Genomic DNA, 25,316 nt, shown 5'->3' on the forward strand with positions numbered 1-25,316 from the left:
AAACACGAAAAATTAATCTTCAGAACATGGTCCTAATAACGTCTCAAAGACGAAGAAGAAGAAATGGGACGTTTATAAAACTGACATTTTCTTGCATAAGGGTAACTTGTGGCCCGTCTATCATGCGTTAGTCTGGTAAGAACAAACGGTTACTGTCAAAAATGTCAAATGAGGTAAGTTTAATGGTGGCTTCAAGCATTTGCTTTTTCAACGGTCACATGGTTACGGAAGTAGTGTGAAAATTATTTTGCATTAACATTTCAAATAATTCCTAAACCGCTTGACCGATTTTAATAAATTAAACTGCAATAAAAAGATAATTTTTCCATTTACCTCTACACGATTGGCACTGGACACCTCCGCCCAACATTCTCCAGAAAAACAAGGTGCTAGGATCGTGTTCCTCCGGCGACCAGGCGGTCGACACCGAGTTGCTGCTCGCGCAACACTCCTCCTTCGTTATTTTCTCGTGAAGCAATTCGGTGCATCTTCCGTTCTTCTTTTTTACCATTGTGGACCAACACGTACCGCCTGAAATGTATAATAAGAAACCGTCGCTTTTAATTTTTCCTAAAGGTTCATAGACCTTAAATGGTGAAATCTTAACGGGCGCTCATTAAAACCCCATTAGAATGAATTAGAATCGGCCGTATAAGCGAGTTTACCGTCCGTAAATAATGCATTTTAGTTTCACTTGATGCGACCGGGAATTGTCTTGAAAGAGCCGTGGAAAGTTTAATTATAAATTTTAATACTCTTTATGCCAATGCCCACAGATTTTTAGTTATTTACGAACGTCCCTTGTAACTACAAGAAGTCTAAAGCAAGATGGCGCGTATAGCAACCAATCAGAGGGCATTGTTCCACACACATGTCATGTGATCTTATTATAATTCATCTACAGGGGTTATTTAAATAGTTTTCATTTACACAAATCGTCCATAATACTTAAAGATGCTTAATTTAAGTATGAATTATTTTTTGCTGTAAATGTTTGATATAATGTGCATACCTGTTTCCGGTTGTGTTAGTGGCTGTTTTAAGATGTTTTATATAAATGTGAGGATGCTGTGTAAGAGTGCGAAACATGTGTCTTTTTAATGAATATATTTTAGATGGAACTATTTTTCATCGGCATGAATTAAACGCAGCCGGGAATTATTTAAAAAATACGGTTAATTATATTTTTAAATGTCCTCTGTAACTATGTGGAATTCTAAGCAACATGGCGCCCGTAGCATCCAATCAGAGAACGTTGTTTCGCATAAAAGACACGTGATTTTATTATGGTCGATACTACTTAAGGGGGTAATTATTAGACATATGACATAAAGAAAATAAAAAAAGAGAGACGTCAAATGCACGTTTCTTTTTCACGACACCTTATTTTTGACACTTGACAGTTAGTAGTTTCAGGCACTGGCACTTGATATTACCAACTGATATTAACCGATTGTCAATGTTGTTTGTCTAGTTTTGGGTTCTTTAAAAAATCTCCAGGTAAGTACATCTTAAATATTTATGTACATTATTTATAGACTTTATCAACTATATTTCGAAATAAATCGGTAATTTTTATTGAGTTTTTCCCACAATCATTTCATTTAATCAGCTGCAGACAGTTTGGTTTTTGTTTTCTTTTTTATAAAATTTATATATTAAAATCTCTATGACTACCTGCACGCCTGAAATTTAAATCTTCCCCTTATACTAAATTCGAAAATCCCGCGTTTTTCTTAACACCACTCAGTCGGTGCTGTAGCTACCTGCAATATCGATTATTCAAATTCATTTTCAAAATAGTTCCAAAGGGTGCGCTGTAGTCGCGTCCTAAACCTGATTCCATCTGGTTAACTCCTCTTCTTATTTTACTTTCTACAAAATCGGAGAGGCATGACGGGTGTCGACAAATGACTATAATAATTAAGCAGGTCCGCTTGAAACGTAAAAGGATGAAGAGGTGGTTACATTTAAATGCGAATCGCCGCCCGCCCGTCGCGTGTAATATGGAGTTTGTCGCCGCAACTTAAATTTGCGATTTTACGGTAAAAACGGCCGCCGATATAAATGCACTTAACATGGCGGCTAAAAATAGCTACGGGTTATTTTTAGTGCCGCATATATATATGTATATATTCATATGTTAAACCTGTCGATAGTTTGGCGAAAACTTACGGTTATTTATAAATATAAATAATTTGATATAACGGGATCCCGCAGTCATCGTCGCATCGCTATGCCAATTATAGTTTTATTTAATATCTCGATAAAATTATGCCATAAAATTGGAATCTCTGTATGCAGTGATGACGCTATTAGCCTTCCCGCCGACTTTTTGTGACTGTCATATTTTTTGACGTAAAAGTGACTGTTAAATGTCAAAGAGCTTAGGCGCCATCTTGAAAAAACAATGCGACTTTAACATTAAAGGAGGTCTGTTGGTATGGCTGTTACCATGGCAACAATGGTCGCCTCATCAGTTTGTTGTCATATATACGAGGGACATTTGTACAATAAACTAAATTTAAATTTTTAAGCTAGTGGTAATATACGGTGAACATTACACTTGCATAAAAGGTGTTTCAATAAGAACGCAAGATTTGAATTATTAGCCTTGCTTGAAAGTCCTAATGTCACATAAATGTCATATGACGTGACAGATCGAGAGTTGACAGATAAGAGTTAGTACACACGGTAGAGCAACGCGTCTTGATTGTCTAATTTAAACCACTTTTCGTAAAGTGCGTCCAAGTTCGGTCGAAATAATATCCTCAATTCATTTACTGTGAAAAGAATAATCAAAAAATCGAAAGTAGTGGTTAATTATGATACACGATACGATCTCATACAGGTCGTTTAGAACAAAACATCACGGCAGCTGCATGCTTGAAAAATCCATCTGACTCAACAGCTTCTTTCAGCAGACTATAAACAGCGAAGAGAATTCGCTAATGGATCCTTCAGCAACCTGCTGATTTGGCAAACAAAGTGATTTTCAGTAAAGAGGCCCATTTTTACCTCGATAGCTTCGTTTGAGACTTAGATAATCTACAAATAATTCATCAGAATGCAATGCATCCACAACATGCCACTGTATGGCTTGGAGGAGTTATTGAACCATTTTTCTTCAACGAAGAAGGTAATACAGTAACGGTGAATGTAAAACGTTTTCGTGCAACGATATCACAGTTTTTTGAGCCTCATTTAGAAGCTATTGATCTTAAGGATATGTGGTTTTAGCAGGACGGTGCCATATATCATATCACCCGTGAAACATTGACGATCTTGCACCAATTTGCTCGTGGTCGTATCATTTCTCGATTTGGTGACCAGAATTAGCCTCCACGCTTTTTTGATTTAACGCCTTTAGACTTGTGGTTGTGGGGTTATCGGAAGTCACAGGATTATGCCAATAAGCATGCAACCATAGTATTGAAAGTCGAAATAACTACATAGAAAAGTAGAAGGAGTTTGAAGTTCCTTGAGCACGTTTAAATGATTTTGCATTTTCTGGGTAATATTGGGAAGTCCTCGTCTGGCAAAAAAATCTTCTTAATGCTCGAATACAGGTGATAGATCTGCTAGTAGTTCCAAATGTACTGTTTGAACAACTGCACATATACAAAACATTATATACATATACTTTTGCTACTCTTGTTGCTTACCACAAGTAACTTTAAATGGATTTGCCACGTTAATATGAATTGCTGTCTTCCTACTTTTCTCTTCAGTTTTTTGCATATATTCCTTTCTTTGTTCTATTTTAAACATCGTAATGTTACCACACCAGAATGCGCTGTAGAAGCATGGCAATTTCCTATTATCAAATCTGTAAAGTGGCTTTTTTTTCAAGTAGTAATACTGGATGTCTGGTAATTTGATAATGCTGATTTAAGGCTACTGACGGACGCGATGTGCAAACACGTCCAACTTTTAAGATTCCATCACAGTCTAGATGCGGTACCAGGGCCAATATTTTTTAAGTTGTATGAACAGGACTATTATTTTCTATAGCTCGGATTTCTAGTCATTAGTCGTTCAAGACTACTTATTATCTTCAATTTTCAATAAACGGTTCTATAAAGTTTTATTTCATTTAAACCTTGTTTTTTATAAGTTAGACGCCAATCATGTTTTTGTGATATTGAAAAAATCCGCGGGATTATCATTTTCAGGGCAGTACCGCCACTCCATCTGGAAGGTTTTTTCACGTATCCAATTTTATGCTATTTTTGAATAAGTTATACTTAGTACTAGCATGACCAAATATATGCAGTTAGAATTCGTCGTAACTATATTTTAGTATACTTGTTGAAATTGAACTTGAATTCCGAAAGAAGTGGCAATTCTTAGGTCCATTTTGTTCTAGTCGAGTTTGTCCAACACCCACTCAAAGACAGTTTGTAGAGGTGTTATTGGTTTGTCCTTCCATATACACTGCAATAGCAGTTCTGACCTCACCATAAAGGGACCCAAATATCCGAACATAGAAAGTGGATCATAAATTGTAGACATACAGCTCAGCACCCTGCGCTTAGTTAGTTAATGGTTTATTTGATAAATCAAATAAAAGAGGTTGAATATCAATAGATAATTCATCGGTTATTCTCAACCACTGAATTCCCAATATTTTTTTCATTCTAACTAATAAATAATTTTCATTATTAAATAATTTTCTATTATTGTTGCTATACCATTTTCTTAGATTCATTTCTTCATTCATCCATATTTTCACATTGTATCACGTGAATGGATATATATTTGATTCGCTTGTTGTATTGAGTTGCATGATAAAACCAACTCATCCATGTAAAACGATTGCCTTAAAATGTCGCAAATACCTTGTAATTAGTCGGATTTTGTTTTGAAAATTGTTAGTATCTGCCATCTTAAAATTCCCGACAAAATTTGTAATAGTTGGATACGTGGAGGGTAAAGGGAATCAAAACTTACCTCAAGAAATTCTAACATAAAATAAATATTTAACATAAAAGGATACGCATCTATTATGTCTATACAAGACTTGGTTGGTACCACGAGGGTCCTATTATTTCCAAATCTAAATTTTTAGCAACTATAGTGTTATTTGACTGCAACTATCTAAAATTATTCTTACTAGTCCTTATTAGCACTAACAATAAATGCCGTTGCAATCGGCAAATAAATGTTACTTATACTACCCTAATATTTCATTGGCTAATAGAGTTGTTGACGTAGAATTTTCATTTATTTCATTTGCGTTATACGTTATTGTTGCCAGAGTTTGTATTGGTCCGTGTCGAAATTTATCTACTAGATTTATTAGACATTTTTCTTCTACTGAGATAAATAAACCTGCTGCTATTTAACTTTTTAATACTTTTATATTTTTTAGCCTATTGGTAGTATTTCAAGCAATATTTTGAACCTGCTCTACAGATTCTATTTCCACTTTCAAAAAATTAAAGAGTTTGGGGTAATATGATCAATATACGAAATATCAGGATCGTTAGAATGCTTGGTTGATATAGAGGCATTGACGTGTCTGTTTTTTTTCTAAAATATGTTTATTAAAATCAAGACGCTAAAATAAATCCATCAATCCATTTTTATCTGACGATATTCCTAAAGACTAAAATGACTTTGGATCGTTATAGTGTTATTATATAACTTCCAGTAATATTTAAGTAATTCTAGTTTAGGTGGTCTTATCGTAGTCTCCTGCCTTACTAGTTCATCCTCTTAGTAAACCACCTGCTGTTACCTGTATTTCATTTATAGCATGTTCATTATTTTGCACGACATTTTCGTTAATAGTACAATCCAATACCGCTAATATTGTCGCTGCAATGTCATTATAGTCTGAAATAGGAGTCCAATCAGCAGTTAATAAGTTTTCACACTATACCCACTTAAAGTTGCACATATATTGTTAGTTATCAGTAGATAGTTTATAACTGACTCCCTTAATTCGAATTCGGTGTGCTTCAGTAGAATTATATTAATATTCATTGGGATATCTCAAGAAAACTCAAAAAAAAAAGAACAAACGTTATCCAACCCATTTATTATTTACAGATGATGTTCTAAATGTAAGAGCAATATATATTATAACATGATGTTGCTATACCTATAAACAAAATAATAAAAACTATATTGAGCATCAGCAAAATACCAAATCAAAATCGCATAATGAAATGTGTGAATTTTCTGCAAGAAAAGAATTTTCATGTAAACTGACATAGAACTTACAGGACATGGTTCTTATTTACTCGAAAGCCTTGCATTGTCCGCAATAAACCGTAGGAAATAAAATTTGCTCCAAACTAAATGAGGATTTGATAAATAACTTTATTTTTCGGAAAAAGCATTAGCGTACCATTTTTTAACAAGAAAATTCAATTAAAAATTGCGCACGAACAACGAACACTACTGATATCATACGAGGATTTTTGTAAAATTCTCTACAAAGTGATAAATGTTAAATTTTTAATACGTCCATTCACTTTATACATTAAATGATTTAATTACTACAACCGTTGCTACCTTTACACGGATTTTTTCGTCTCGATTCGCAAAAGACATATTCCGCTTTATAATTTCTGCCTTTACGCAATAACCTTGCACACGTCTATTTAATACGTTTCCTACTACACAATAATTATTATTAGTATTTATTTATTTTTATTTAGAAATGTTTATAGCCCGATTAAATTAGCATTTTAAAAATGTTTATAAAAAATCTTATGTAAGACGATTTGCGGGCGATACGAGCATTCTTGCAGCAGCAATCCGGGTGGGGGATAATTACAACCTCATTATTCGTCCATTAATGTCTAGATCTTGATTACCATAATAAAAGGACCGTAAAAAGCGTGGAGCCGCAGTTAAAGTTCTTCGCTTCATTTATCTTTGTAATATTAAAACGGATACGTCTAGAGAAGTTTATGGGACTATTAGTCAACTATGGCGGCTCACGTGCAGTTCTTTAATGGTCCCGAGAAATGGGTCACAAGGTGTATGTATTATAATACGCGGAAGTTACCAAGGAACGGTTTAAAAACGTTGTTTTAATCCAGATTCGTGTAGTTGAATTGATCGGATTGCCACTGGTGTTGGACTAATAGGTTGTCCATCAAAAGCGCATTTTCGCCTATTAACTTAGCGAATCCAGAGTGGTTACAACCGTAACTATATAATCCGCGTTTATATGGATTTCTTATGTTGCAATATTTATGTATACTCACGTGTAGGAATGTTATTGTTCATAAATTCCCATAATCCGTGACATTCACTCCTTATCCTAAAGATCCTCGTTAACCTTTTAGACCCTCTCTAAATAATCCTGATGCAACTACTACATACGAAATAATGACGGTTCCCACATAACAAATTGCATTTATTATGGCCAGTTTTGGTGAAACGTTTTATGCTTATAAACGATCACATACATAAATAATTTAGAGTTTTATTATGTGCCACTCCTGCAACATTTTACCATATTTCGTTGCATACGCTTATCGTCGACGAGGATCTGCCATAATGATAAGATTGTTCTAATGAGGGTTTGTGGAGCGGACGGGCTGCACCAATGGATGTTTTCTTAATGAAAAAGTCCCACTACGGCGTCATAATGAATGGAAATAAAATCAAGAGGAGAATGAAACGACGAAAAAAAAACTAATCGGAATATCCACGTGCAAAAAGTATACATTTTAATGGGGATATAGTAATTATTATATTGGCATTGTTGCACGATGCAAATTGTATTTTATATGAGCCGCAGGTGCACTTGGCAAGGTCGTTCAAGTTTACTGCTTTGACTCTCCGTTAATGGTCCATTATGTAATGCACCGTCCAAGATGATGCATGCATGTTATACCTGGGGTGCTAGAAAATTAAATGGACGCCGCTGCAGCCATTGCTGTCAAACTAACAGGATGTCTTTTGTTGGCGTCCATTTTTCTCTTATTGACAGCTGTCGAAAGTCAATCATTCGGTTGTTATTTTGTCGCGGTTTTATAAAGTATTTTTTTAAATTGAATATAAAGAATTTTTTTGATGAATTACGCGCTCCTCATTAGCAATTACCGTGACAAAATGGCTTCATATAAACAATTACCGAGACAAAGTGTCTTTGTTGGTGATTTTTTTCAAAATGGTATCCGCTTCTCTTATTGACAGCTGTCAAAAGTGAAACAATTAGAGGACAATTCGTCATATCGATGGCCTAGGTGCAATACCTCGTAAGTAACAAATTTTTATTTTATTTTTAAAAATCGAGGTTTTCGCGCCATATCGCTTTTTTAATACTTCTGCGTTATTGGGTAGATCTTGAACGGATCAGACCCAATAGAAACCCCGGGCCGGAAGCGTGGCAATATCAAAACGCGCAAATGTTACGTGCAATAACTCGTAAGTACATTTTTAGATAAGAATTCGTACATAGTGCCGGTAATTCAGTTTGTGTGCCGTCTTTCAAGCTAAAATCAAGGTAAGTTTATTATTTTTTTGTGGAATTTTAGTTCATTTATATCTAGTAGGTACCTGGAGATAAAATCAATAAGTAAATTATCGTTTTTCTGTTTTTTTTTTAAATAAAATGTCATGTTTAAATTACATTGTACATACGTGTTATTGCAACTCTCAAAACAAGTTTAGTCACATTGTTCTGAGTTACCTATGAGGTATTGCCATAAATTTTTAGTATTAAATATTACCTCCATTTATCCAATTGATATTTTTTCACGTCCCTAAATTCAATTAAGTAAGATATTAGATTTAGGTTAGAGCCTCGCGACCCAAATTTCCAAGTTGAAAGTGAAGAAACTGCAGAAGAGGATGAAGAAAATATGGATGAAGAAGAGAAAGAAATCATGGATGAAGAGGAGGAACAAAGTATGGATGCAGAATAGAAAGAAAATATGGATGAATTTCCTGTTAAAAAAGAGTTAAGTTATAGAAGTCAATTTGCATGAAGAACATAATGAGAAAAGGACGAGGTCTAAAAGAAAATGTGTAGATCGAAATGAGTTGAAACGAAACAAGAATAAAATCAAACGCATGAAGGGGGAAAATTACTTAGGAATTACAAGGAAAAATAAGAATTGCAAAAATGATAAAATGCGCGATAAAAGACAGGTTAAAAAAAGGTGTACCGGAAAACATGGTAAGAGTAAAATCTATGAATGTGACAAAATCACAGAAGATGAGAGAATGCAGATTTTCAACAAATTCTGGAAAAACTTATCGTGGGACCAGAAGAAAATATGTATAATTAATAACATCGAAAAGACCGAGCCAAAAAGAAGGAAAACGGAAAATAAAGAAACGCAGAAGTCACAAACCATTTTTTATTTTCTTTGATTTGAAAATAAAAAATACCGCGTGTTCAAAAAAATGTTCCTAAATACATTATGTATTGGAGAGTGGAGCGTAAGAGAATGGTGTAGATTAGGGAATCATGAAATGGTCAAAGCAAGAGAAGAAGTTCTTTCAAAGCGGAATGAAAACAGAGTTCCTAAGATAAGTGAGAGAAAAAAATTTTTGGAGGCCTGGTTAGAGCAACTACCGAAGTTGCCTTCCCATTATTGTAGATCGGATTCGAAGAAACTGTTCCTACAAGATAATTTTGTAAAAAACAAAGCAGACTTGTATAAATTGACTAATTGAATAAATTAAAGACTTGTAAAGAAAAATATACCGAGTCGGAAACACTGCTTTTTTCTTTAATCAACTGTCAAAGGTTAAACAAACGTTTCATAGCTGTCATATAATGAAATTTATCTGTCATTCACTTTTCAACTAAGTTAAATTTACTGAATCATACCCTTCATAAAAAGGCACCAGAATTTGGTGACAAATGAGTGATAGTTTCCCAGACTAATACTGTTGGTAATATTCGTGTCAGCTATTAAGGTGTGTCCTCATATAACGCAGATTAAGGACGCACGTTTTATCAACGGATTTTTTATACAGTTTTTTTATATTGAATCTTTTTTGATATATTGATCGCTCTCACTTTGTTCAGATAAAGAGAGAGGCAAATATTTAATCTCATTAGATATTTTCCAGTTAAGATCAAATATACACCAGCTTAGAGTCACTTAAACTCTCCAATTCATCTTAAAATTCTCCTTGGAACACTAAACCCCTTGGTGAAAAATAAACCGGATTGGCAACACTGCTTATTTGTTTAACTTAACTGTCAAAGGCTAAAGTGACGTTTAATAGCTGCCATATAATCAAATTTATCTGACATTCACTTTGGCCTTTAAACTTTTCAACTAAGTTAAATTTACTGAATCACACCTTTCATAAAAAGCTTCCAGAAATGTTTGACAAGTGACTGATATTTCCCCAGCCTAACACTGTTGGCAACATTTGCGTCAGCTGTCAATGTCTATTAAGGTGCGACTTTAAAATTGTTTTGCACCTACATGACTAATAAGGAGATCAAAATAATCGTAAAGCAATTCATAAAATAACAACTGCGACATAATTTAATAACTTCCTCTGGATCAGCTTTGGAATTCTATTTATAATAAATAAATCATAATAATAATGATTTATTTTATTGTTCCAATTAATTATAACAATTTTGCAAATACAAAACAAATATATAAATGAAACAAATGGCCTTGATAGTCAGCTTCTCTCCAAAAGGAGAGGCTGTTAAAGCCGTAGAAAAATTTTAAGCCGTACTTACATTTAGTTACCTAACCTAAGCCTAATAAAACCCAATACATTAATGAAGTTAGATGACTCGGTCCATTTTGTTAAGCGGTACAGAGATAGTACATGGGAAAACTATTAAGCTCTGGTCAGAAAAAAATAAAAGAAAATTGTATGTATATAATATCTTATTTTCTCTGAAACGCCCATAAAAACTCATTCACTGAGAAGCCGCTGTCTGATCCTTCTTTTGAAACAGGATAAAAATGTGTTAAAATGAGTAACTTGGAATTTATTTACGGTTGACGCTATGTTATAAGAGAATCCTCTTTTAAAAAGTACTTTCTACGTATATTTATATTATGAACATCAGTTCTGTAAACAATTTTCCTACTGAGATAGATAGGACACTGAAATTTAATGATGTTATAAAACAGACAAGCCGAGTGTAGTACACGCCTATTGAACATTGACAACCAGCCAAGTTCTTTAAGCTTACGTGATACGTGTTGTCCACGTCTTATGCCACATATAAAACCTATGCATGAGTTTTGAACCTTCTGCACTCTCCAGGCCTGTCTTGTATCCAGAAAAGGACCATAAACACTATCCGCGAAGTTAAAGTGTGATAGTACGAGAGCGTCACATAGTTCAATTTTGGTTTTCTTTTCTAAGTAATGCCTATGAGGAAAAAGAGATTTAAGGCCGCAGTAAGATTTTTTAAAACAAGCTGTTATGTGTTCGGTAAATTTAAGTTTAGTGTCACAAATTAAACCCAGCTTTTTAGTGGAATTTTTAAAAGAAATATTAGCGTTTCCGATACTTAGATCCAACTGACTCAAGATATTTTCACGTAGTTTATCATTACAAAATAATAAAGCCACCGATTTCAAGGGCTTCAACCTCAGCATGTGACCCTCGGACACCTCACAAAGCGCCCGAAGATCCATATTTATTCTAAGGTTAGCCTCTGTCGCATTTTCTGACTTAAAAGAGTATAAAATTTGAGTTCCGTCGGCATATAAATGATAATCACAATGGCGAATAGAGTTAATAAAATTAGACGTGTAAATTGTAAAAAGAAGGGGGCCCAAGACACTTCCCTGTGGGACACCTGAGCGTAAAGTCATTACCTCAGAGTACTTCCCATCAACTAATACCCTCTGCGTCTTGTTACTTAGAAAAGATTGAATCATAGATTGGGCATTAAACTGAAAACCAATATAAACCAAAATACTCAACAAAACATCATGATTTAATAAGTCAAAAGCTCGTGAATAGTCTAGAAGTACCAGAACGCTAGCTTTGCTGTTATCCAATTCCCCATTAATACGGTCTGTAATCTCAGCCAACGCAGTTGTACAACTATGTCCACGTCGAAATCCTGACTGCTTTTCTGGCAAAATATTATTACTTGAAATAAAGACAGAAATTTGCATTGCCATAACTTTCTCTAAAATTTTGGACATAGCTGGTAGGATAGAAATAGATCTTAGCTGTCCATAGTCATTGGGCTGATTTACTTTTAAAAAAGGAATAGCAATGGCCGACTTCCAAGCACTCGGAAATGTTGATAATCGTAAACAATAATTAATTAAATGTTTAATATAAGGAATGATAAAGGGGCAGCACAATATTAAAATAGTACTGTTAATATCATCGCTTCCAGAAGCCTTAAATTTCATCCCAAGCACAAATTGGAAATTGTATCCTCTGTTACCTCAGTGAAACAGAATTCCTGATTGACTTTTTTATTATTCTTTTAAAATTCTAAAAGGTCTTTGTTAGGAGCAAAGTTTGAATTTGTTGTGCTAACAAAATGTGAATTGATCTCGTTTTAGGTTTTTTTAAATGAGTCGGAAGTGAATTTATTTTTCTATTCACAACATTAATTTTTTTTAATTCAGCCCACTTTTGTCTAGAGTCACAACTTAAGTATTACGAAGCTGTTTGTAATATTCCCAATGTTGAGGCAAACGTGTAAGGCGAAATCGATTTAGTGCATCATTTCTTAGTCTTTAGTAATTTTAGATTATCAGTAAACCACGGACAGTATGGTTTAGAACCAACTTGTTTTATTATTTTAAGAGGTGCATGTTTATTAATTAAGGTCGTTAATTTAGTGGAAATAAAATTAACTTTTTCATCCACTGTATCCAAAATATAAATAGCATTCCACTCAATTGCTTCCAGGTCCTGCTGAAATTGATTCATATTAATCCTTTTGAAATTTCTAAAAGTTACATTAATACTGTCTGTTGTAATCAGATCCTGATCAAGCAATGTACATGTTGTAAGATAATGATCAGAAATACTAATATCTTTCACCTCAACACTAATTCTAGAGATATACTGAGTAAGATTAAGTGTTTCCAAGATGTTATTAAAGGCCACAGTATTAGTAGAGTATTCATTTAAAAAATTAATATTAAAATCACCCAGGCACAATAGTTTATTATAAGTTGTGTAAAAGTGCAACAAAGCGTCTTCAAAGCAGGATAAAAATTCATTACAATTAGTATTAGGAGGCCTATAAATTACACCCAAGATAAGAGGGGTCATTAATAGGCAGGCTAATCCATAGGTGTTCAATATATCCTAGACTCTCGCTTTTACAGACCGAAAAATGAAGGCCCATTTTTAATATAAAGAGCTACTCCGCCTCCCCGTGTCTGTCTATCAAGTCTCAACAGCTTTGTTTTGGTTCCTGTTAGAATCGTCCTAGAATTGTTTTGCACATGCGCAGATTGTTTTATGCGTTTTGGTTCAATTAGAATTGATTCCGAATTGAAAGTTTGGTGTTTTGGTTTTTTTTTGGACCGGTTCAGAATTGTCCTAGAATCGTCCAAAAATCCCTGCTCGAGAATAGGGATCAATTCAGAATCAGGCATTTCGCACATGCGCAAAAAATATATCCTTACAATTTTACTCGACTTCACCAAATTTGAGAAGAAAAAGAAGAAGAAGTAAATAAGTTATTTTTTATGCTTGTTAATGTTTATTGTTTTTCTTGTAGATAGATTTCACTTAACCTAAGAATTATCTATTGATTTTTTTTTAATCTATTGAAATTTTTATTCCAGTCCTAATGTTTCAAAAAAATATAAAGGTCTAAAACCAAAGCAATAAGCAATATTCAAAATTTCAAAACAAGTTGTGTTTAGTAAATAAACACTCAGAATCAGCTGTTTACTGTCAGCGCGTCAAGCGTTTGGGTTCCATACCATGCAGAATTGAAACGGGAGCGATTTCGGATTTTACTTTACGGCGCAACGAGTTCTGCGCAGTTCTAGAATCATCCCAAAATCGGAACCAAAACAAAGCTAACAATTGATATCCTTTAATATAAACTACATAATCAAGAACATCACCAGACAGCCAGCTCTCAGTAACACCAAATATTACTCTGAAATTTGATTTCTACAGATGTGGTCGTTATTTTTTGGTTTTGTTCGATATTAAGGAGATGGATCTGCTCTACATAGGTGCTCAACGGATTTTGGATTGCCTAATTAAAACAAAGTTTGTTTTTAGTAAAGAAACAAAGATAAATTGATACAAAACGACTTAATAAAAACAAATATTTATTAAATGAACCTTGCTTGATAATTGATCGCTCTCTTAGTTCAGGAGAAAGAGGCAAATATTTAATTTAACTAGATTTTCTCCAAATAAAATCAAATTTACACCAACTAAGAGATACTTCTCATATTCATCTTAGAATTGTCCTTGGAACACTAAACCTCTCCGTTTTTGGTGAACAATACACCGGGTTGGCAACACTGCTTATTTGTTTAACTTAACTGTCAAAGGCTAAACTGACGTTTTATAGCTGCCATTGAAGGAAATTTATCTGTCATTCACTTTTGCCTTTAAACCCCCAAGGTTAACCCCCAAGATATTTCCCCAGCCTAACACTGTTGTTAATATTCGCGTCAGCTGTCAAAGTCTATTAAAGAGCGTCCTCACGTAACGCATATTAAAGCTCGTTTTATTTGCGGTTTTTTTATACGTTGTTTCGATCACATGATTACTGTTGAATTAATATTCCAGGACATAAAGGAAAATTGCTTTTAATATCTTCATAATTACAACAGTCATTAGCAGTCTCTATTTAACAGTTCTTACGAGAAATGGCGGTAATTATAATGCGTAGAACGTTACGGAGACCAGACGGAAGCCGGGTTCGAAAAAAAAAAGAAATTATAATATGTTAACAGTACTTAAGAACCAGGAGATTTAGAATCCCGCTCGTATTTTAGACATCTTATTGCGTAAAAAAAAAACACACGCGCAAAAAATGTATGGGTTTATTAATTAATTAGTAATAATAATAAAATAATTTATTAAATAATGCACAGTCGCATTAACAGGTACGACGGCGGTACTGCCCACATTAGAAAATGTTGCTCGTCTAGACAGTTTAAGATTCTTGAGCGATGATTACATTTTAAATTGTTGTATATTCGGCAAGGCCGCTCTTGCCAATAATTAATAATTTATTATAATAGTAAAATGATGGATGACCTGCGAAACAGCGAAAATGCTAATGGTGATTTATCAAGGCGATGAATGGCATAATTAAAAAAAAAAAAAAACCGCCGCGGACGTCAATATTTAATTTATAGACAGTAGGGTTTATTCGGGTCCCAGAAATCCAAACAATTGACAGCTTCTTTGACAATTAAAACTGTTATTGTTAGAAATGAAACTTGTTGTTTGTTTCTTGTTCATCTGCACGTTCATTCAAAATGTACAAACATTAGTACAATTAAACGATTTAAGCGGATCGCTGCTTATCCGGTTGATCCTGTACAACCGACGGGCGGCAGTTTGTCTGCCGTCTGTCGCCACCAACTAATGATCACCGTGATTTATTCAATTCTTCCTGTCTGCTTCTTTTACATATATATATAACTCATTTTACGTTCTGTTTATTCCATTTCTACGTTCTGCAAGAGCAAACTGATGATTCCACAAGGATGGCAACAAATTGAGTGAAATCATCGTCTTTTACGGTAAAAAAAAACGATTTTAAGGCAGCGCCATCTATTAGGCTTCGCGTCGATACGTGGGTGACAGAATTGTACTTGTAACCGCTTAACCTCACTTTTATAGCCTGTCCAAGCGAGGGGTGGTTAAGACCAAAAGTAACCCTGCTTAGGAGGAAAGTTTTAGCTGTTGACAGCTGACAAATAAAAAAATTCGAAAACGGATTCGTATAAACAAACAAAAACTACTATAATATTATATATATTAGCCAAAATATACAAAAATGTATTAGGTCCAATATTTTTTAAGAACTGTAAAACCACAAGTGGGTTTTTTTCAAACTCAATCTAAAAGAATAATGTACTTTTAAGAATAAATCCATATACACAATACAGCGCCACAGAATATGCATGTAAACAAATAACCGATCAACCGCAATATTGAAACATCTAGCGATAGCCTTAACCGTGACGTCATTTGACATTTTTGACAGTAACCGTTGGTCCTTACCATACTAACGCTTGGACAGGCAATTAATGCACTGAAATGACAATAGTGACTGTCACAACCGTCAAGATCACAAAATATTCCGACGCTGTTATCCTTAGAGGTACAAATTTGAAGTACTGCGCAGTGTGATATTTAGGGCTTATGGAAAACACTTTAGATACGATTTAAAGGTTGAATTACTAAAATACTTTTAAAAAACTGTAAAAAACATTTTTGTAACTACAAATATCTCCCCACGAAATAATACAACCTTTAAATTAACCCATTCGTTCCCATTCTACTCATATGAAACAGTGAACAAAAAGACCTAGTGCTGACATCTATTTTTGAATTTTGAAATAGGGATCTGTAAACAAGTATAATTTCATGTAGACGTTTAAAAATGTGGTTATCGCGATGCAGAATTTTGTTGTTGTTGATTTCGACAGTCAGTGTCCAACTAGTGTTAAAATCCTGTGACTGCCCAACGTAAGTTATTGTTTTTTGTTACCATTTGATAAATCACTAGGTTTCATTGTTGATTATAATGGTCTTAGGGGATCATAAAACGCATTTGTTTTTGTAAGCCAGTAATATTACAATTCTGTTGTCACAAAATGGCCCCCCCGAACCTTACTGTACTTATTTGAGTACAGTGGGCACTCAGTGTCTATGTTTTGGGTCCTAATTTTTATAAAGAACTGATAACAAAAAATGGATTTTGATGACGACGCCTATGTGCCAATTCCCACCTAAAATTTTTATGGTAAAAGGTATCAAAGGCTTGGAGCTACCCTAGAAGATATCTGTTCCACAAATAAGAACGTTCCAGCTGATATCATTATAAAACCACCTGATCCTGACAGTCAGACTGACGAAGAGGATATAGATGATGATTTGATTGAAGAGAATGAAGTAAGCCAGTTTCCTAGGGATATCCCAGGTCAAATTGAGGTACACTATGTGGATGAGAATGAAGATACTAGTGATGAAGAAATGGATATGCCGTTATCTGTTTTGCGCCAAAATCTACTAAAAGGCTCTGCAGCTATCAAACTAGAAGATGCTGGTCAATCGTTGCGAAAAAAAGAAAAATCCAGTGAACCCAGATGGACTGAAAATATTATTGATATATCTTTACTATCAACGCCTGAGGCCGCTGATCGGTTAGAAATAGTCAAAAGCGACTTACAGGATTGTACTCCAATTGAAGAAATATGTGATGACAAGATTGTAAACCATATTGTACATGAAACAAACTTATATTCCTCTCAAAAAAATAATCATGGCTTTTTCGTTTCTAGAGCCGACATAAAATTGTTCCTTGCAATTTTGTTATTTACTGGATATCACAAGCTTTCCCGTGAGCGTCTCTATTGGAGCCTTGATGAAGACGTTGGCGTGCCCTTTATAGCAAATTCCATGTCTAGAAATCGTTTTCAAGATATATTCATTTGGCCAATAATAATAATTTGGACGGGAATGACAAACTAGCAAAATTGCGCCCTTTGGTAGATCTTCTAAATCGAAATTTTTTGCAATGGGGCATCTTTCACGAGGAGCTCTCAATAGATGAAGCTATGGTGAAATATTTTGGGCACCATCCCTCAAAACAATTTATAAAAGGCAAGCCTACCCCTTTTTGGTTGACCACCTCCACAGGATATTGTTATTCCTTTGATACGTATTGCGGTGCCAAATCGTCAAATCCCGCTTAAGCTTCAAAATTACCCTTAGGATCAACGGTAGTATTAGACCTCTTAGAAAACATTGCAGTTCCTTCGGACCATACTGTGTTCTTTGACAACTACTTTACTAGTTTTGACCTTCCAAAAACACTTAGAGGCACTGTTAGGGAAAATAGGACCAAAAAATGTCCACTGACGAACCACAAACTATTTCAGAAAAAGGAACGTGGTTCTTATGAATATAGGTATGATAGTGATTCTCATGTTTTATTTGTAAGGTGGAAGGATAATAGCGTTGTAACTTTAGCAACAAGTTATGGCAAATTTGAATCTTTGTCAAGAGTCAAACGTTGGTCAACTACTGCAAAAGAAAAAATTGATGTTCCTCAGCCATTTTTATTTCAAACTTACAACCAACATATGGGAGGCGTCGAGCTACACGACCAAGCAGTCAGCAATTACCGAATCAATATTCGCGGTAAAAAGGTGGGGTGGTGCCTGTTTACCCATTTATGGTGAATATGTCAGTTGTAAATTCATGGAGATTACATTAATTAGCCTCAGCAGAGAAAATGGATTTGCTTGGATTCCAAAGACAAATTGTGTTGCATTACTTGAATTGCTTTGGCAAATCACGGTTTGTGAAACAGAGACCTGCTGCTCAAGTTCTTCAAACGATTAGACAACACGAAGGTGGTCACTTCCCACGCAAACTGGAAAAGCAGTTAAGGTACACTGTGTGTCATCAAAGAGCTAGATGGGCTTGCATAAAATTTTAAGCAACACTTTGTTTGGAACGAACCTGTTTTATAACGTATCACTCTCATTAAAATAAGTTTTCTTTTGTAAAATAAAAAAGTTGTTTTGTCTGCCAAGTTACTATTGTACTCATTTGAGTACATATCTATATCTAAGTTATCTTTAGAATTAGAATATAGGTTTTATATATCGTTTTGTTAAGAATATAGATATTATGACAATGACGTGTATTTTTTTTATTTTTTTGACTAAAAGGTACCGTGGGATCTAATGGGTCATTTAGATTTGAATTTTGCAGTTGTAGTGTTTAATGTCTAAGTGTTTTATTCGCCAATGATTTTTATAATTATTTGATAATAGCTGACCGGTTATCCTTAATGATTGATTTAAAATAAAAGAAAAATCGCATATTATTTTTATTAATTGACAAGCTTCTGCTCAGCGGTAACAAGAGCTACATACTCAGATTCAGTGGAAAAGATGTAGAGATTTATTGGAAAACTGGCGTCTTAATTAAACACATAAGACGCCGCTTAAAATACTTTAATTACTACTAAAAAAGGATTACACTTTTTAGGCATCTTACATACTTAGGCTATTTCACCACAACACCTGGTTGCCTCCATCGTTTTTTCGTATTTTTCTGACTCCTTAAACCTAGTAGGCTTCTTCAGATCACGACTACTGCATTGACACAACAATTATGGTCACTACTTCGAATGTTATTCATATCATTGACATCAAAAGACTACTAGTAACAAAAACGTTAAACCAAAAATATAATTATTGCTTAATATTACTAAAGGAATCAATAATTCTTTATTAAAAAAAAAACCCGTAAAATGTGGGTGACGGCGGCACTTTGATCCGCATTAAAAACGGAGGAGGCGATGACACAAAATATCGAACAAATTAAATTATGTCACGCACTATTTTCAGCGGAAGTCCTGAACGCCGCGTAAATATGATTCGGGAAAATAAATGGTTTTAAAATTAGACATTTTCCAGGTATTTGGGTCCCGGGAATAAATTAATTGCCAGATTTCGTTCACCAGTTTGGCAAAAATAACAGTAACTTTTATTTCGTTAAGATATAATGCGTCAAGAGAGATCATGCCCATAAAAATGCGTAAGGATATACCGATCCTTTTAGATACGTTAGAGCACTATGGGGTTAGAGGTCTAGCAAAAAACTTACTTTGAAGAGAGAGAACAATACCTCAAACTAAATGATACCCTCAGCGATCCAGAGATAATAAACATAGGTGTGCCACAAGGTATAGCATTGGAACCAATTATGTTTGTCATATATATAAACTCTTTGCTTAAATTAAGAATATCTAGCTAAATAGTTAGCTTTGCAGATGACATGACCTTAATATTTAGAGGCAATACATGGGAAAAAGTAAAAAATACCTTGCGTGTGGGCTTTGGGCAGGTAAGAGATTGGTTATGTACCCAGAAACTCACGATTAATATGGGAAAAAACAAATTATATAGCTTTTGCCTTATGTAATAAGAGCAGATCACATTTACTAGCATCATTCTCAACACTACAAGAAAGGAAGTAATCACAGAACAAACAAAACCAAATATCTTGGAATTATAATACTTAAAATGGAATGATCGTATCTATTATCTTTGTGGTAAAGTCCGAAACCTAATTCAAAAATTTTACGTTCTTCGAGAAATAATGGGCAGTAAATTGTGTTTACTTGTTTATAAATCTTTAGTGAAGCCTCTCCTCTTTTATTGCATAAAAGTATGGGGTGGTACTTACAAGTCTAATCTTCAACCGTTAAAAGTTGTCCAGAATTACATTCTTAAAGTAATTTGTAAGAAAAATAGACTTTACTTAACTGAGTTACTATACAACTCTAATATTAGCGATATAAATCATCTTTATATAGAAAAAGTATATTTTCAAAAAAGCAAATCACGCATTCCTATAAGGTACCAGGAGTAATATGCATAACAATCTTATTTTGCCACAGAATTATAAGTAAATTAACCTTCATTTTATAGATTATTTAGGAGCAAAATTTTATAACTTAATCCCCTTTGATATTAAGCATATAACACATCAAGTGTTCAATCGGAAGGTCAAAAATTATATTCGTGAAAATTTTAATAGGCCATTATTAGAGTAATTTTATTACTCAAAAAATATAAGTCGACGTATATGTAGTGTATTCTTTGACTACTTAAATTATTCATTTAAAGAACTTTGAGAAAGAACTGGAATCCAAACGTTGTAAAGATTGACGTATTTCTTTAGTAATATATTTATATATGAGCCGTTCAGCGGAAAAGTGGTCTAACTCCCTTAAAGTAGAAATTTAGAAAATTGATATTTTGCATCTGGATGAATTAAAAAATCACAGTAACATATTCTTTACTTTTTTGTACATATTTATAATAACCCTGTACTAAAATTTCATATGGTAAACATTTTTACTGATTGCGCCCATTAATTACATTTTTGCCGCCCAATGTCATTCTTCCAGTAAGTTTTTTTTCAAAAACATAGCGGAAAAGTGGTATAACTTGGAGAGTTACATAAAACCCTGCGGACCAAACAAAGTACAGACCTATTTGCCTTCTAAACACCTTTGGAAAACTACTGGAGCACTTGATTCTTAATAGAATCTGTACAGACCTAAACCTACAAGAAACCCTTTCAGAGCGCCAATACGGATTCAGAACAGAGAGATCTACATCAGATGCAATAAAAACAGTTATAGAGATACTCAAACTAGCAATCCAAAAAAAGAGCTATAGACATCGAAAAATCGGAGCACTAATAACGCTTGACATCAAAAATGCTTTTGGGTCGGCACCGTGGGACAAAGTCGTGAATGAACTCAGAAGTCGAAAGCTGTCACCCTACCTAATCCAACTAATCAAGAGCTATTTCACTAACAAAACAATTTCTTGAAGCGGAAGAACAGACGAGGGAAATAGAGATGACTTGCGGTGTCCCTCAGGGATCCGTTCTGGGACCCACCCTTTGGAACATAATATATGATGGTCTACTCGAACTACCCGTTCCAGAAGGAGTCACTTTAGTGGGTTATGCTGACGATGTCGCTGCGGTATAATCACAGGACGACACCTAGAGGAAATCCAAGCAAAAATAGACGTAGCGCTCACAGCCACTAATGAATGGCTAAGAAAAAACAAATTAGAGCTTGCAACAGAGAAAACAGAACTTGTAATAGTGACAAAGAAGAAGCGAAAAATCGACGCCTCATTAAACATTTGCAACGCAAAAATAGTATCAAAACATGCGGTCAAATACCTTGGAGTATGGATAGATCGGAAACTGAGTTTTGGAACACATATCGAAAAGATAGCTTCCAGGGCAAGTCAAACGTCCATGGCCTTAAGCAAACTCATGCCAAATATAGGAGGCCCTCGACCCAGCAACCGAAAAGTCCTAGCTAGCGTTGCTAACTCTATAATGCTGTACGCAGCTGATACCCTCAGCGATGCCATAAAATATAAAAAAAATAGAGAAATCCTTAGAAGAGTACAGAGGCAAGGCGCGGTACGGATTTGCAGTGCCTATCGAACTGCTCCAACAGAAGCCTTACTAATAATAGCAGACCAACATTCTATAGAGCTTCTGGTGGAAGAAAAAAACGCCTTATATAACACCAATAAGAATGAAAGAAAACAGAAGAAGAGAGAAGCTAGAGAACAAACACTTCAAAAATGGCAAGACAAATGGAATGACAACGATACTGACGCATGCAGATGGACCAAAAGACTAATACCCCTGATAGAACCATGGATAAACCGAAAGCATGGAGAGGTAAATTTTTATATGACGCAATTTCTAACCGACCATGGAAGCTTCAGGGTTTTTACGAGAATGATAGGAAAAACAGATGATGACGAATGCCTATACTGTGGCGAAAAAGATACAGCCGAACACACGGTTTTCTACTGTCCCAGATGGAGAGAAGAGAGAGAGGCAGTGTACAACAATCTCAGGAAAAGACTTACTGCAGAAAATATTATCACCGAAATGCTAGAAAGAGAAGAAAAATGGGACCAAATAAGTAACATGTTGTATGAAATATTACACCAAAAGAATACTGAAGAGAGAGAAACGGAAGAAGGCTAGATAAAACTCTCCCCCATCTGAAGTAATGCTTGCGCGGCTCCAGATGGATCAGGGATGAACAGAGGAAAGGGTTTTAGTGGGTCGGGGCTACGCCGTGATTGGCCACCCTATCTCCACACTCCCCCAGGCGACCGAACACCAATGGGGGGTCTGCGTACAGATTTCCTAAACCTCTCAAAAAAAAAAAAAAGGGTTGGGTTGGGTTGGGTTGGATTGTCTCCCATAGTTTTTTTTGCCTGGTTCATAGCCGAGTCATCATAATTGTAGGCAGTTGTTTTGCCGCCCAATGTCATTCTTCCAGTTAGTTTTTTTCAAAAACATAGCGGAAAAGTGGTATAACTTGGAGAGTTATATCACTTTTCCTCGTAAAAGTTAACCACATTTCACAAAACTGTTAAACCAAAGAAAAATAATAGCTGTAGTATGTTTACTATGATATCTATTACTGATAAAAGTGTTCAAAAAATATAGAGCTTGAAGAGCAAAACATTACTACTACTTATCTTACATACTAAACTTACAGTAAGGAGAGTAAGAACAAGTTATTAAACAAATTAATCTTCATCATGAATCGGATAATGGACCACTGTCAACAGCATCTTCTTTTGTCAGTAAGTCCAGGAAAAACTGATGCTGAATCGGGGGAATCCACTGAAGAAGCTCTATCAAATATTTTTTCTTAGCTACAGTAACTGATCTACACACTACGTACCATAACACTAAAAAAACCTGACTAAACAAGAAAAAGCGAGTTTAATAGGACCTGGCGCGACATCGGAACAGCGTGGTGCCTTGACTTTTACCACTATTCCAGCGAACGAATCCATTATGTTGAGAGGAATAACGGTAGGAAGCTCTTATCTTAGCTAAGTTAAAATTTTAACTTATACCAGTTTTCGACTGAATATATTAGACCAGTAGAAACATAATTAATGGTATAACTCAAAAATTAAAAATACTGACATATACCACTTTATGAATGTTTATGAAACTTTATAACCTTTTTTATAAATGAAATCAAAATGAAATATCAAGTATGTCGGGTATATCTTACAGGTCACTGTCTTTCTCTAGCAAATTAAAATGTTAATCAATTAATCTCTATCTGGCATTTGTAATTGCACATTGATATTTGAATGCTTCTTTACCGCGTTTTTTTTTGCTATGACTGAAGATTATGTGTTAGACAGAGATGGGAACACCAATATTTTACTTTGTGATCAGTCAGAAGAAGACAGACGTAACAGAAAAAAGGGTTGTACAAAATGTTTGTTATATCTGTAACTGAATACTGCTTTCCTTGTCTCCCACATAATGCTATTAAGTGTTATAGTTCAGTTCAAAGATCTATTAGAATCTTTGATGTGCCGTGAATAGTCCGTGTGCCGGAGTTGCTTGAATTGTCACATGACATGCATGTTTAAATCGCAAAATTTCATGTGGAAAGAGTCATAAAGTAATATTCTAAGCGATATTTAATTATTCCATTAAATAAATAAATGTTTTAAGCATTTTTTAAAGAATTTATACATTTGATTCCTAAAATTTGACTACATGCGCCCACGTACTATTTTGTTAGACGTCTGACCTCAATCACAGTCACTCAAGCGTGAAAAGTTGCACAGGTCCGGCCTTAAAATTTATTTGTATTTAAAACTTTATTATTGGGGATTTTTCGGTTTAGTTTTATTAAGTTATCATGCGACAATAAATACGACTTAGACGCACGGACTAGTTAGTGCGGCATCTGAGACACATCAAAGATTCTAATAGATCTCTGAACTGGACTTTACTAAATTCACTCAACAACTTTTATCCTAAATAATTAAATGTTATGGCATTTTTACTGTAAAAAGAATCATTTTTACCAATGGCACAGGTGGCTAATACACAGAAATCGTTTGGAGTGTTTACTATTCAAATAATGCCCGGCTGAAGTACCATTTTACGCCTTTTTGTCTTATATTTAGTATGGACAATATGGCACTCAAGTACCCAGTACCCATTTACGGTGGTTTAAACCAACTTGACGCTCGTAAATATGAACAATCCAAAATGTGACAAGATAACGTGCTAGAAAAAGTGGGAGATATGTCAATAATAATGTGTAAGATAAAGGAGAACAAATCCGGAAAGATTGACTTCAATAATTTCGAAAAGTCAACAAACCCTTTTATTATTGCATTAAACCACAGAGCGACCACCATAATAATCCACCATGCATTGCTTCTTCTTATTCTTATATAACTCCGTGTCTGACCCGCTCTATGCAGTCTCGACGGCCTTTTGAGGTTATTCCACTCTTCTTCTCGTTACGCTCGTATATTTTCAGGGTTGTTACAAAAACAATCGCACTTATTGTACTGAACTCCCAACCGTTTTGTACAATTATTATCACCTACATTTTCTCGTAAATGACTTACCTGAGGAAAAACTAACAAATAAACCCAGATAAAACACAACGAGCCAAATTATCGGGAGAACAGCATTCATTGCGGTGAGGAAACTTTTAATGTAAATTTCCAACGGGCCTGCGCCCCACCCTTAACCCTGGACGTCACATGCCTTGGGGCGCTGGTAATGGATTAACGGCATTTCTGAAA

At 34.7% G+C, this 25,316-nt stretch overlaps 1 protein-coding gene across 2 annotated transcripts in view; it reads right to left on the reverse strand.

Annotated features, from left to right (window-relative positions):
- The window catches only part of LOC126734038 (follistatin), a 47,943-nt gene that overhangs the window by 7,393 nt on the left and 15,234 nt on the right, over positions 1–25,316 (reverse strand). For both annotated transcript variants that reach the window (XM_050437556.1, XM_050437557.1), the window contains exons 2-3: positions 25,137–25,310; positions 334–531 (exon numbers count right to left, since the gene is read on the reverse strand). In XM_050437556.1, the coding sequence (XP_050293513.1) occupies positions 334–531; positions 25,137–25,206 (268 nt within the window). In that variant the 5' untranslated portion in view covers positions 25,207–25,310. The remainder of the gene's footprint in view (positions 1–333; positions 532–25,136; positions 25,311–25,316) is intronic.

This window comes from Anthonomus grandis, chromosome 3 (genome assembly GCF_022605725.1).
Source record: "Anthonomus grandis grandis chromosome 3, icAntGran1.3, whole genome shotgun sequence".
In the NCBI taxonomy this organism is placed as follows: domain Eukaryota; kingdom Metazoa; phylum Arthropoda; class Insecta; order Coleoptera; family Curculionidae; genus Anthonomus; species Anthonomus grandis.